The following is a 14,574-nucleotide window of genomic DNA, read 5'->3' on the forward strand; positions in this document are numbered from 1 at the left end:
TGAGGGTCAATTTGCATATTACCTCTTTATTATATAGGATTTTGTTCATTAGATTCCACATATAAGTGAGATCATATGATATTTGTCTTTCTCTGACTGGCTTATTGCGTTTAGCATAATAATATTCATGGTGTTGCAAATGGTAAGAGTTCCTTCTTTCATACAGCTGCATAGTGTTCCATTGTGTAGGTGTACCGCAGCTTTTTTGTCTACTCCTTTGCTGATGGGCACTTGGGCTGTTTCAAGCTCTTGGCTATTGTATGCAGCTATGAACATAGGGGTGTACATATTCTTTCTGATTTGTGTTTGGGGATTCTTAGGATATACTCCCAGAATATATTGCTGGGTCAAAAGGCAGTTCCATTTTTAATGTTTTGAGGAAATTCCATACCATGTTTCACAGTGGCTGCACCAGCTTGCATTCCCACAAACAGTGTACTAGGGTTCCCTTTTCTCCACATCCTCGCCAGCACATGTTGTTGATTTATTGATGGTAGCCATTCTGGCAGGTGTGAGGTGACCTCATTGTAGTTTTAATTTTCATTTTCATCTCTCTGGTGATTAGTATGTTGAACATTTTTTCATATGTTTATTGGCCATCTGTACGTTTTTTCCAGATTTGTTGTTCCACTTTATGTATGCCTTCATTAATTCTTATATGTGCCCTGACTGGGACTCAAACCCGCAACCTTGGCATATTGGGACAATGCTCTAACCAACTAATCTACCTGGCCAGGACTATTCTGTCCTGAATAATCATTGAGACCATTGGCTCAGTCCCAGCAGAATGCAGGGATGAATGAAGTTGCAGGCATGGCTTTATCCAGAACTCTGATGATGTAACCAGGACCTGCATGGGTTTTCTTTCTCTATTTTTTTATCTCTGTTTTCTTAGATTAGGTTCTATTCTCAAGGAAGCTCTCCCCTCCTAGAGGCACTAAGTCTTCCAACACCACTTTGGGATACATCTTCTCTAATCTGTGTCTTGTGGAAACATACCAGTTATCCTGCAAAAGAAAAAAAAAAAAGATTCTCACTCACAAAAACCAATCCAAGGACCCCTCCCTTATTTCTCACTGTGAAATCATACACCGGACACTATGACTATGACAAGGCTGGGAAATGCTGCTTAATATGCACTTTTCATGGTCCCTACCCCATAACTGATAATAGCATCAGTCCCAACTATACATACCTAAAACGGTTTAATGAAAAAAATCCCCAAGAGAAATGAAGGTACTGTTGGGAGGGGAAGGAGGCCAATGAATGATGGTGAGTCAACACTCAAATGCCCCTCCCTATTCATATGAGAAAGCACATTGTTCACTTTAAATTATTGTATAAATACAGGGAGGAAGATGAAAGCTGAAACCCAATCAAATTTTACTAGTTGTTTTGGCAAGACAGACTGGAAGGATGGATAGAGAGGGTGGAAAGGATGAACAAAACAAGAAATACTTTAGGGGGTGCATTGATAGTGCTGGAGGACATGGATGTGGTGCATGAAGAAGAGAGGATTTCAAGTCTTGGTAAAAGAAAGAATGGAGAATAAACAGAAACCAGGCCAAGGAGAAGTCCATAAATGAATCACTTCAAGGACTCTGCACAGTTTGAGGCCTGGTTCCCAAGTCCAGAAATCATGGGGGAAAAGGGTATAAAAGGATCCAAGGGATGAATAGCCACACATTCTACTAATGAAGGGATATTCTCTGGATTGACTCTCCCTTCATTGAACAGGCTGAGAGTCTGGCTTTAAAGGCATCGCTAAGAGCCCTACGTGGACGCTTCAGTCCCCTCTGTCATGTTAGGACACTCATTGGGACCTGGAAGTATGACACACAGAGCTTATCATCTTCCCGAGTCTCTTAGGGAAATAAGAAGAAAAGCAAGAGTGAGTCCCATCAGCAGGCAGTTGGATCAGTAGATAAGGAAGGGATTGCATTTCTCCACAGAGGGTCATGCCCCCTCGGGGAACCCCAGTCCATCAGACACACTGTATCTGTGTACATAGCTGTGTGACATACTATTTTTTTCTGTTCAAAATCCTTTCCTTTAGGAGTCACTCTCCCATTCCATGCATTTCTGGAGGTGTTGATCCTTTCGTACTCAGCCCTAGGGGTGTGGCAGAGTGACCTAGAAAGTATGGCCATGTGACCTAAGCCATGAGACTCAGGTCTAGCCCGTCAGAGTTCATCTTCCAGACCACGGGGACTGTTCAAGGTGTGGCACATACCAGGGTCAGTCAGACCCTCCCCCAACTCCTTGCTACAGCCATTAGTAAAAAGTCTTCTCTTCCTTTGGGATTATTGACTGTAAAGATGGTTCCAGGTGAAGATTACTTTCTGAAATGAGAGCCAAAGAAAGGCAACTCTAACCAGGACGGAGAGGAGGGAGAGTGAAAGCCTTGATGATACTGTTAGAATGAGCAAGACGTACCTAAAACTGGAAGTCAGGTTTTTTATATAAATGAATACAGTAAGTCATTTATTTCTGTTAAAGTTAGTTTGAGTTGAATGTGAATCCTAAGTGAAATAACTTCTCTAAACCCCAATTGGAGTTAGAACCATGTTTTTATAAAATAGACCTCTTGGGCCACATGAAAATCCAGCAGTGTGGCTGGGCACCTGTTTCATTGTTCCCAAATTCTCTACGACATCCAAGAGCTGGCCTGCCGACAACATCCAAGCTCTTTAGGGGTCAACACAGCCTAGCCCAGTGGGTGCCAATTAGCCTCTTCAGTAATCCAGCACAAATTTCTCTTTATAAAGAAGTACATGCACACACATATTGTTTCTTACACATTCTATATATACAAGCAGTCTGTGTTCAACATGCTATGAATATTATTACCAAATGTAGAGCCACCAAGCTTCCTGTGGGAAGAAGACTTAATAATAATTGTTCTCATGGCATAGGAAGCTGACCAGTCAGGGCTGAGTTTCCTGGATTCAGATGTCTGGGCACGTGCAGCAGATTGCTGCAATTGGCACATGTGAAATCAGCTCATGAAGAGTCATGACAGCAGTAAAAATGTGTGAGGAGCATCTGTACTTTCTGTGGAGCACCGGGAGTCCGAGGCAGCATCACTCTCAGCTGCACTGGAGCCAGCAGCAACAGCAGGATGGGGGGAGGTTCACGTGCCTGCACAGGGTCTCTGAGGGCGTCTACAAACCCCAGAAATGAATGGGGCTCCTGACTGAATTTCAGTTTCCTCATCTGTGAAATGAGGGTTGGGACCTGACCACGCCTACATCTATAATCCCTTTTCTTCTTCTTCTTTTATATACAGAGGGAACCCAAACAGGAAAATGCTTTGATTAGTGCTTAGACATGACTGCTCTTTCCAAAAAGGAGTCAGTTAATGGTACAGCTGGAGACAACAGTGGCATGTTATTAGCATAGAGGTAAGTCAAGTTACAGTATAGCTTCTAAGACCAAATGTCTGTGACAAGGCATCCCTCATTTCCAGCATGGAAATTCTAGAAGCTTCTAGAAAGATGGAAAGATACTATTTATTTAAGCAGCAATTGATCACAAATACAGAGTCAAAGGGACATTGCATTATATCACAGTACATTTCCTTTAAATGCTGACATTGATATGCTTTACATTATCTTATAGAGTGAGCACAATCCACATGTTCTTATATTAAGGAATTTATTTTTATAGAAAAGTCAAATGTCAGACCCTCATAAGATTACATGTGGGGAATTTACAAACAGCCTTGGGGGGTGGGCGGTGCTAAAGAACTAAACTGAGCCACTATTGACACGTGGTTGTTCCTAAGGACTCATTCCACATGGCTCTCCCCACATCCTATGTTCCAAATCTCTTGACCCTCTATCTATTTCTCTTTTCTATTTGTTATTCTGTCCTTCCACTCCTTGTGCCCATTAACTCAATCTCACATCTCTCCATTCCTTTCTACGGTCTTCCCTCTCCCTCTGTCTCTCCACCCCACCATCAGCTCTAGTGTCTCCATTTGTGTGCTTCCTGTCCTACTCCTACCCTTACCATCCTGGTCTCTAGTTCCTCTTCCCTCTGCTTTTCCCATTAGCAGCCTGCTTCTGTGTCCCTGCTACATTCCCTTCGTTCACAACTAGACATTTTTGCTCCTCTTTCTTGGCATCACTCAAGCTGGTTGTGACAGAAAATGAGCTCCTGCTGTGGGATTTCTTTTCATTTGAATGTTCCACCTTAAACGCCACTTTGCTCATCTGAACACAGTTTGCCAGATTCTTCATTTTAGCCTCATTCAGGAAGAAGTCCCACTCCCAGGTCCTGTTATGCTTTAGAGAGCTCATCTGCTCTTTGAAATTCTTCAGATCCTGCTTTATCGAGGGGGAGATTTTGAAGCAGAACGTGAGCTCCAAGTTGGAGGAGCTCTCTTTTTTCGATATGTCCAATAGAAACTGCATGCTGAGGGTCATCTCCTCCCCCGCCGCCTGCTCCCTGTCACCCAGCAGCCTGTTCACCTCCCTGAGGGACTCTTCCCCCAGCTGGCTCTGGTCCTCTTTCACCAGGTAGGACATGGCGTGAAAAAACTCCTGGAAGCTGATATGGCGGAAGCTGTAGAACTTCTTGATGTCAAGCCCCTCTTGGTAATCGTGGCTGCTCAGGAAAGCAGCCAGGCTGGGCCCATCTAAGCTGTGCTTCCTGAGGTCAGCTTCTTCAAACAGGAACCTCTGGTGCTGGATCCCCTCGGCTGCCAAGGAGCACAGACCCCTCAGGACCCTGTCTCGGGTGAGCTCGGAGGGATCCTCGTTGTCACTGGGAGGCAGGAAGGTGGAGACGTAGGCCATGAAGATGTCGGTGCCACTACTGGGAGTCTCCGAGACCTCCCCGCCTCTCTCCATCCGCCCCTTCAGCCAGGAGCAGACCACCCAGCAGATGCCTGGAACCAGACATGCTTGGTAGAGAACGTCATTTCCACGTATGAAGTCAAAGGCCTTCTGGGCTTGCTCCCCATCTGTGAAATAGGACTGGACATACTTCTCCCTCTCTTCCTCAGAGAAGCCTCGGACTTGGATATGGCGCGGTTGTCTGAGCAAGGACTGCAGGTTCCGCAGAGCCAGGGGCCGCGTGGTGATGAGCAGGGAGCACGTGGGAAGTACCTCTCTCCGGATGAGCCGGCGCAGCGTGTCCTGCGCGGGGCTGGGCCCCGGCCTCTTCAGCCTCTTGGCAAAGGGCCTCTGCAGCTCGTCGTAGCCGTCCAGGATGAACAGGAGCCGCTCCGGCTGCCTCCGGATCTCCGTGACGGGCGCCTTACTGTCCCCGCAGCACCAGAGGAGGAGCTGGTCCAGCGTGCCCTCCGGCAGCAGGACCACTTCTCTGCAGCTCACGTAAAAGACATAATCAAACCGGTCTTTGTACAGCGTGCCAGTGGCCCAGTCCAGCACTATTTTTCTTGCCAGTGTTGTCTTGCCTGTGCCAGCGGGTCCCTGCAGCACCACTGTGGCTGGGCCTGGGGTGGGCATCTCCCCCGGATCAAACAGAGCCTCCACTGTGACAGAGCCCTGCTCCTGCTCAGGCTCAGGGCTTCCCGGGCTGGCAATGGCCACCAGGAGCAGCTGGTTGTAGGTGCGGCTGACTCCCTCTTCTTGTCTCTCCTCCAGGCAGCGTACGTACTCTCGGTACGTTTCTCTGTAATCTGAGCCAGACACATGGTGCATTAGGTAGTGAGATGGGAACAAAAAAAGATAAAATGGCCCTGCAAACTCTGGACACTGCTCTTTACACTCATCTTCTATGCTCTCTAACTTGTATCCCCATGAAGGTTATATATCTGGCTTCGTGGGGAGGGACCACTGTACATATATATGTACTAGAGGCCTGGTGCATGGAATTCGTGCACAGTGGGGGGAGGGGGGGGGAGGTTCCTCAGCCCGGCCTGCAATGACACCAGAGTCCCTCGCCCCTCCCCTCCCTCTGCATGGCCGGGGTGTGGATGCTGGGCTCGCATTGCCAGGGCGATGCCGCCAGCATCCCGCTCCGGCCACTATGGGCACCGCCAAGCTCGCATTGCCAGGGCGATGCCGCCAGCATCCCACTCCAGCCACTATGGGCACCGCCATCTTTGTCGCAGAGTGGCGGTTAATTTACATATTACTCTTTTATTAGATAGGATGAGTGTGTGCATGCACACATGTGCATATTAATGTGTGCGATGTTCACATGCACATCAGTGTAAGTGTGCAACAAGTGTTTAGTGTGTGAATATGTGTGGGAAGTAGTGAACACTTGTATCCATACGTGCTCATGGAAGCATGCTTATGGAAGTTTGTGTATTTTTGTGTAGGGAAGGTGTGTCAACGGGCATCAGCAAGTATGTGTTTGTAAGAATATGTGTACATGCAAAAGTCCGCGTGTATGTGAATGCATGTGCATTTGAAGTGGTGAGAAGAGAGAGGACAAAGGGAAGGGGAGCTGCAGGCTGGTGAAGCCACAGGAGGCTGTTCTAGGTAAAGGTCGGTCAGTGGCTGCAGATAAACCAGCTGCTGAGCAGGAGTGTGGCTCTGAGTCTCTGGAAACTCCCATGTCTGGGCACAGGTGCTCTCGGGCATGAAAGGAGCCTGTGGAGGGAGCACTGGCACCACAGACACTCCCTTGTCTCCAGGAGAAGGGACAGGAGGCCACTTGGGCTCCATGCCACCCCACTCTCCAGGGCACCGTCGCCCACCAGTTCCCTGGAAGAGCCAGGCACAGGAGCAGGCTGTCCTCTCTGCTGCCTGCGGGAGAGCAGCCAGGGAGAGGACTGACCCACGCCCAGATGCCATTACTCTGGTTAGCGGGAAACCCTTTGCCAACACCTCCCCCAGTCTCCAAGCCCCTTTCTCTACTCTCTCCCTCTCTGGCACCACAACTGGAGATAGTGGCTATAAGATCCCCTAATCTTTCTATAAATAAACCCCACCCTCGGCTACCACCCTTCATCCCACAGTCATGAATCTTTAGCTGGAGACCACTAGGGCCATTAGGACCCTCAGGCACAGGGGCTCCCAGGCATCACAGGGCAAGAGTGAAAGAAGACCTAAGAAATGTTTTAGAAATGTCATGGGGGAGGGGGAGTCCAGTGCCACCCTGACCTCCCCTTGTCCTCTGCTGTACTCACCATTTAGACAGATGTGGCTGAGCTGGTCCACAAGTTCTAACAGGTTCATGACCTGCAGCACCTTGCACACCATTTTCACAGCCTCCTGCGCTCCGTACCTCAAAATCAGCCGAGAAGCCAGGTCCACCCGACTCAGGCCCTCCAGCTCCCCTCGGGCCAGCCCCTGGCCCCCAAGCAGGGTTCTGTCCCATAAGTGGAACTTTAATATCTTGAAGTCATTTTCATCAAGGTCACTCAAGGCCAAAAGCAATGCCTCCTGTGGGTTGCTGGTCAGGGCCAGGGCCATGGTACTTGGTGTGAAGGGTCAAGTTCAGACCTGTGACCTGGAGAAGAGGGGAGAGAAAAAAAGGGGAGTGCACTGCTGAGGGAAGAGCAGCCGAAGGCGCCTCAGTCTGCCCTGCTTTCTGGGTGCTCGGCAAGCCACGGAGCACAGCCCGGGAGATGGAGAGGCATGCCAAGTTCCAAGAAAGGCAGGGCGATTCCCTGCATGCCTCTTCGTCATTGTGTGGCAAGTAGAAGTAAGGTGTGTAGGTGTGTGGATGTTGGGGGCCAGATGTAAGCTGGCAAGGTCCTTGCACCTGAAGGGGCTAGCAAGGCTGGGACCCTTACCCACACAGTTTTCCCAGACTTGTTTGGATGGCGGTTATCAGTAGAATAAGAGCAACCTTTGTAGAATGAGAACAGCCTTTCATGGCTTACCAAGAAGTCTGTAACTATTTACTGAGATATGCTGTACCAAGAACTTGTCCTTCTGTTGTGTCCCTCCCTTAGAAATTAAGAGGAACAAAGAATACATTCCTCTTGACAGACCTCCTATTCAGTGTCTTGTGTATAAATAGGATTGTGTGGCTAATAAACTTGCTTCAGTTCCTCGAGAGCTGTAGTCCTCCCGACCCCACTTTCCTGTCTTTCTTTCTTTTCTCAATTCCCACCTCTCTGCCTCATCCCGGCTCAACCTGTCAGGTTGGCCCTGACATGTGGATCTCTATCTGTCTCTCTATCTCTCCCCTCCCTTCTTCCTCCCTCTCACACACAGTTTATCAGGCCCTGTATGCCTCCTTAGACAGTCAGGGTTAAGAAAACAATTTTATTTTTCTGGGACTGCAGAGATATGGCAAGAAGGTAAAAGGTAAAAAACAAAAACAAAAAAACTATACTGTCCTAGCTGGTTTGGCTTAGTAGATAGAGCGTCAGCCTGCAGACCGAAGGGTCCCAGGTTCAAGTCCAGTCAGGGGCACATGCCCAGGTTTCAAGCTTGATCTTCAGTTGGGGGTGTGCAGGAGGCAACCAATCAATGATTCTCTCTCATCATTGATGTTTCTATCTCTCCCTCTCCCTTCCTCTCTGAAATAGATTAAAAAATATTTTTTTAAAGTACAAATTTAAAAAAAAACAATCTATACTCATCAACCCATTGGCCTTACACATCAGCCTCATGGACTCAGTAACACAGGATTTCAAAGCAGGAAGTCTTGTCATTCAGATAAGGAGATAAGTTTAAACCATGATACAAAAGAAATGGCTGCTTTGAGGGCCCACTTTGTGCTGGATGATTAATATATATTATCCCTTTGACCATCATGTAAACTGTCTTGGGGATCCCTCCAGATGAGAAATTTTCAGAATTTTCTGGAGCTAGACCAGTGGGTATAGAGGCAAGATTTAAGTTCTGGTCCATGACCTGGGCAGATAAAAAAAAGAGATGAAAACACAAAGACACAGTAGACGGGCACAGAAACCAGGTAGTTAGGCTAACTGCTACCCGAACCTGGAGGGAGATGTAGAGATGAAAGCAGCAGAGAAAGGAGAGTGGGGTCTTACGTTGTATTTGACACAGAGAACGAAAATGTGGGCAGGGTGCCAGTCCTCAGAAGAAGAAAACCAACGATCGATAGAAAACTTTCCAAGTTCAGAATTATGTCTGTGATCTAAAGCCAGTGGGGAAGCCATCTCGGTAGTAAAATGTCTGAGAGTGAGCAAAAGGTATTTGGAAACCAGGAAAGTGGTTTAGCTTCCAATATCAGCATTTTGAGTACATACCAAAAGAAGAGAGAAAATTGTAGGACTCTGTTAGGATACAACTTTGGCTGCAAGTCACAGGGCAATTGGGAAACGCAGGAGCAATTTGCAATTAAGCCTCAGGCTCCCCTGCAAATCTCTGCAGTGGGCAGCCCGGAAAGAACAAAAGACAACACTGGACCCCTCCAGGCTGTTCAGTCACTGGAGGCTGGGAGAGCGGGAAGTGAGCCCCCCCGACAGTGAGCTCCAAGCAAGGTCGTGGGAACTGACTGAAACAGATCCCCTTTCTGATCAGACAGCTTCCCACGCCAGGCCTGGTCCACTAGCCCAAGCTCACTGGTTCACTTCTGCCTGGTGAGGCTGGTGTTAAAGGGCTGGGTGTGAACACCCGGACACCTAGCCTATGAAACAAACTCACCAGGCCCTGTGGGCTGGACCCGGTGAAGAAAGACAAACACCTACACATTCCACCTGACCTCACCAGCAGAGAACTTGCCCTCATTCTTCAATATATTACAGTTGAGAAACAAGGCAGGGGCTGAAGAAAACTTCTGTCAGCAACAGAAAATGATGCCCCATCTCCCTCTGAACCCCAACCCTCCTCTGTAACGTGACTCCAGGCCAGGCTGGGGCAGTCTGACAGAGAAACAAAGGAATCGGGGTGCTGTCACCACCACCTCCTTGGCCGTGGCACCCTCTGTTTCAGTTGTTGAAACCACTGGATGACATGCTCACATCCACCAAAGTGAAAAAGGCGGAAGCCTGGAGCTTCATGAAGCAGAAACCCAAACAAGGAGCAAAACCAAGGCCTGGAAGGCAGCTGGTCAGAGGGCCTGGGCAGCTGATGGCCCAGGAAGCCCTGACAGAGCAGGATGGGTTCTGATAAGTACTCTCCAAGGGGAAAAGGATGGATGGAGAGGTTTACTGGTGCCACTGGCCTTCAAAAGCATTCTACTGAGGGGCCATTAGAAGGTATGAGCAAAGCTAACCACAAATACCAGGAGATTTACACAAAGGTGAAACAAGGAGACTACTAGCTCTAGAAAAAAAAAACAAAGGAAAAACAAAAGAGGAAGTCAGATTTTACATAATAGTAAATTACAACACTCAAGTGTAAATAACATTTGCATAGAAATAATAACATAGCCACTGAACACTGATCTAACTAATATAACCACACTGTATACTATAACCACACTGGAAGGGTAATCATGTCTGGTGGTCCCTGTATTCTCCGTAAAAGATGAGTAAGAGCATCCCCTAAGCATGAGAGGGCTAGGTAAGGAGGTGACTGCTGGGAGCCTCTCTTTCGTGCACCTTTCCTCTGCCTCCGAGCTTCCCATGCCCATTGCTCGGGGAGTCCTCTCAGAGTCCGGGAGAACAGGTAGGAATAGGAGTTGGTCTCTCCCAGAGCCTAACCCAAGCTGAGGCTAGAGACAGAAACATTACAGCAAAGAGCCAAGCCCAAGAAACCAAGATGGGAAAATACAGTGAAACACAGCCTCATGGATCCTGTGACAGAAGAGAAGAGTGAGGCCACTTACTGTGAAGGCTCTCGGGTCCGGGTCGGGTCTGCCCCCCCTAGAAGGCTCCAGGCCTGGAGATCACTGGTCTGGGGACTGAGAGACACACCTGAAGGAAGTAGAAATGAGATGCAAAAGGACCCATTTTAATTGGAGGGTGGAGGCAGGAAATGAAATGAGATCTCCCTCCCTGTTAACCCTGGCCTGGCTGTGGGCAGAACTGACAACTGGTACAGTTGAAGCCCAAAAAGGGAAGGGATGGAGACAACAGAGACAGAGACCAAAGGTAGAAACAGTCAAAAGAGAGACAAAGAGGCACAAGAGAGAAATGAGCAGACGAAACAGAGAAACATAAAATTAGCTGATGGGTACAGCGCTCTCAGAGACAACAGAGACAGAGACCAAGGGTGGAAACAGTCACAAGAGAGACTAAGAGGCACAAGAGAGAAATGAGCAGAAGAAACAGAAGGTCAAAGCAGACGAAACAGAGAGAGAAACATAAAATTAGCTGATGGGTACAGCGCTCTCGCTCCTCCTCCTCCTCCTCCTCCTCCTCCTCCTCCTCTATCTCCTTCTCCTTCTCCCCCTCTCCCCCCTTGCCCTTTCCTCCCTTCCTCCCTCTCATCATTCTATAAATAGAGTTCAGCCTACCTGGATACCTCAGTCAGCCACTGAAAAGCCAACATCCTGGATATGTGCACCCCTTTGTTCTGGCCAGTCAGTATCCCTGGGAAGGCCATACCAATGCCCTCTCTCCTCCTGCCCCTGAACTATGTGGCTGGAGAAAATTGTAAAACTTGACCAGATCCTTGAAGTCTTTGGGCTCCCCTGGGTCCTCCCATAATTGATCCATCAATGCCTTTGATAGCTCGCTCTCTGCCCTTCTTCCATTGCCCCAAGGCTGAACCCCAGCCTTGCATTGCCATTCTCTGCAGATCACCTCGCCTCCAATTCCCTCAGAAAAACATCACTTGACAGGAGCTCCTACAACTTCCCTTCTCTCTCCAAAGTGTCTCCGATTCTTCATCCTTCTCTTTATCCTTTCTTACCAAAGAGAAATATCTTTAGTTCTTGGTGATGAAGGGTCCACATCCAACTCAAATCAGCATATGAGTAGGAGGTCCCAAAGGTTGTGCATGGTCATTAGGGGCAGCAACACCTCTTCTTTGGGGGTGGTTCTCTCCTCTGGACTTCTCGCTATGGAAGGATCTCAGGGCGCCAGCTGGGCTGAGGCAGACCCCCACCAGGAACCCATAAGGGAGGCCACAGCCCAGGGCAGCCTCTCTAGCATCTTCCTCATCCTGCCCAAGACCATCCTCTCAGCTAGGCTTCTCCATTCCTGCCTTGTTTAATTACATAGCTCCCCTTACTCACACTTGTATATTCTATTTTTCTCCTCTAGACCCTGACCCTTAGTTTAAAATATACTCAAAGCTCTTCCAGCCTAAATTGTCCCCCTCTCAGTCCTGATGTTCCCCTAGCTACTGCCTTTAATGTCTTTTCTCCTTCCCAGCAACTTCCTTGAGAGTAGCCAACACTCAACACCATCAATTCAAACTGACCATTCTTTCACATCTGAATTCTGATTTCCATGTGCTCCTCCCCACACCCCAATTCCACTGACAGTGCTGTACTAGGGTTGCTGAAGATCCAGGTCATCAAATCCAATTCTTCTCTAATAGACTGCATACCTGTGTTTGGGGGGATTTAAAGAATAATGCATGTCTACACAGAGCACTGACAGGGGAGCAGGATTGTGTCGATTCTCATTATAGTAGGCGCTCCAAGGAGGAAGCAGTTCTTGGGCATAAGAAGCCCAAACTCCTTCGCCCAACTTGACAGCTGAATGCTGAGACTTGACCTAATTAAGGGAGATGACAGATTTCCTGTCATCCAGGTGTTATCACCCCCATTATACCAAGAAAAAAGGCGAGGCTCAGAAGAGTTACCTATATATAGATTGCCCAAAGTTACACAGTGCCCGTTAGCATCAGAGCTCTTTTCGTCACATAGTAATGGTAATAGCTACCACTTAATAATAACTGCTGTAATCAGGCACATGCTAAGAGATTTAGAGAGCATTATTCGCTTAATCCTCTCCCAAAGTACAGACTAGAATCTCCACTGACCACTCCACAATGCTGCTGGGATGTCTAATGGACATTTCAGTGGTGACACATCCAAAAATGGTCTTTTCCCAGAAACCTGCTCCACTTGTAGCTTTCACTATCAGTCAGACAACTTTGTTACTAGTTGCTCAGCACACAAAAGCTGGAGTCATCTTTTTCACACTTATACAGTTTCTCAGAAAATCTTCTTAGAAAAAAGAGAAAGAAAGAAAGAAAAGAGAACATCCTCTTGTCTCCACCCTCAAAATATACCCGAAATCTGCTCACCTCTCACCACTTGTACTGCTACTAGTTTGGTGCCAACCACCATCATCCCTCACTTAGATTACCTGGTATGCTCCTACCACATCTCTCTGCTCTTTCTCTCTCACCTGCCTCTCCCCCATCATATTCTTCTCAACACAGCCAGAGTGATCCTTTTAAAACAAGGCAGATCATGACCCTCCCCTGCTCAAAACTCAGGAATGGTTCCCCATCTCACTCAGATGAAAAGTCAGAGCCTCACCACAGCCTAACAGTGATGGCGAACCTTTTGAGCTCGGCGTGTCAGCATTTTGAAAAACCCTAACTTAATTCTGGTGCCGTGTCACATATAGAAATTTTTTGATATTTGCAACCATAGTAAAACAAAGACTTATATTTTTGATATTTATTTTATATATTTAAATGCCATTTAACAAAGAAAAATCAACCAAAAAAAATGAGTTCGCGTGTCACCTCTGACAAGCGTCAACCCCTCTTTAGAGGTGCCTCTCCTGCTACTCCCTGCCTTCACCTTAACACTCCAGCCATGAAATCGACTCCTCATACACACCAGGCCTGCTCTTGCCTGAAGGCCTTTGCATCAGCCGTCCCCTCTACCTGGAGGCTCTTCCTCCCCACCCCTGCCCCCCATGGGCACCTCCCTCGCCTTTTTCAAGTTCACTCAAATCTCACATTCTCATTGTGACCTAACTTTTCACAACTCCTGATTCCCCCTTACTCTCTGCTACTTTCTTCTTTTTTAGCACATTACTTTTTTTTTAAATCCTCACCCAAGGATATTTTTCCATTGATTTTTAGAGAGAGTGGAAGGGAGGGGGAGGGACAGAGAGAGAAAAAGATCAATGTGAGAGAGAGAAACATCAATGTGAGAGAGACACAAGGGAGGTACATGACCTTGACCGAATCGAACCTTTCAGTTCTCTGGCCGACACTCTATCCACTGAACCAAACCTGCTAAGGCAGCGCATCAGTTTCTAACATTATATAATGTACTTATTGTTCACTACCCTCCAGAATGTAAACTTCTCAGAGAAAACGATCTTTGTTTTGTTCACTGATATATGCCAAGTGCCTTAAAAAAAAGTCTGGCACATAGTCAATTTGTTGAATGAATAAACCTGATGACAGATTTACACCTTATGACTGTCAAAAACAACGCCCTTTGTAATAAAAGGCACTTTGACAGCCCTTATCCCATTGAAGTCTGAAACAGGATTTGCGAGCCTTGCGCAGCTCTCTGCCTCCATCTGGCGGCAACTGTCAGACTGAATTGTTTCTCTTCCAGCGCAGTCACAAGTTTGTTCGGAACTATTCGACTCGGCTCTCACTGAGTGCGCATCGGACAGAGATCCAAGAGCACGAGCTCCGAGCAGGAAATTGCAGTGCCGTGAGAACCATCATCAGTAACCAATAGGAACAGCGGTCTTGGTCACGCGGTGCGCGCTCAGCCTATGGGGCTGTCAATGCCGGCCCGCTTCCTCCCTTCCGCTCCACGCTCCTTCTCTCTCGACAAGATGGCCACACCGGC

The 14,574-nt window shown here is 47.7% G+C and overlaps 1 protein-coding gene across 3 annotated transcripts in view; it reads right to left on the reverse strand.

Moving 5' to 3' along the window:
• Nucleotides 1–2,745: 2,745 nt before the first annotated feature.
• The window catches only part of NLRP10 (NLR family, pyrin domain containing 10), a 14,315-nt gene continuing 2,486 nt past the window's right edge, over nt 2,746–14,574 (reverse strand). For 2 of the 3 annotated variants that reach the window (XM_005873938.2, XM_005873937.2), the window contains exons 2-4: nt 10,675–10,762; nt 7,112–7,434; nt 2,746–5,650 (exon numbers count right to left, since the gene is read on the reverse strand). In XM_005873938.2, the coding sequence (XP_005874000.1) occupies nt 4,026–5,650; nt 7,112–7,397 (1,911 nt within the window). In that variant the 5' untranslated portion in view covers nt 7,398–7,434; nt 10,675–10,762 and the 3' untranslated portion in view covers nt 2,746–4,025. Of the gene's footprint in view, nt 5,651–7,111; nt 7,435–10,674; nt 10,763–11,702; nt 12,317–14,574 lie in introns of those variants that run through there. The other variant, XM_014545825.1, reaches the window with a different exon arrangement.

Source organism: Myotis brandtii, unplaced genomic scaffold (assembly GCF_000412655.1).
Source record: "Myotis brandtii unplaced genomic scaffold, ASM41265v1 scaffold422, whole genome shotgun sequence".
Taxonomy (NCBI): domain Eukaryota; kingdom Metazoa; phylum Chordata; class Mammalia; order Chiroptera; family Vespertilionidae; genus Myotis; species Myotis brandtii.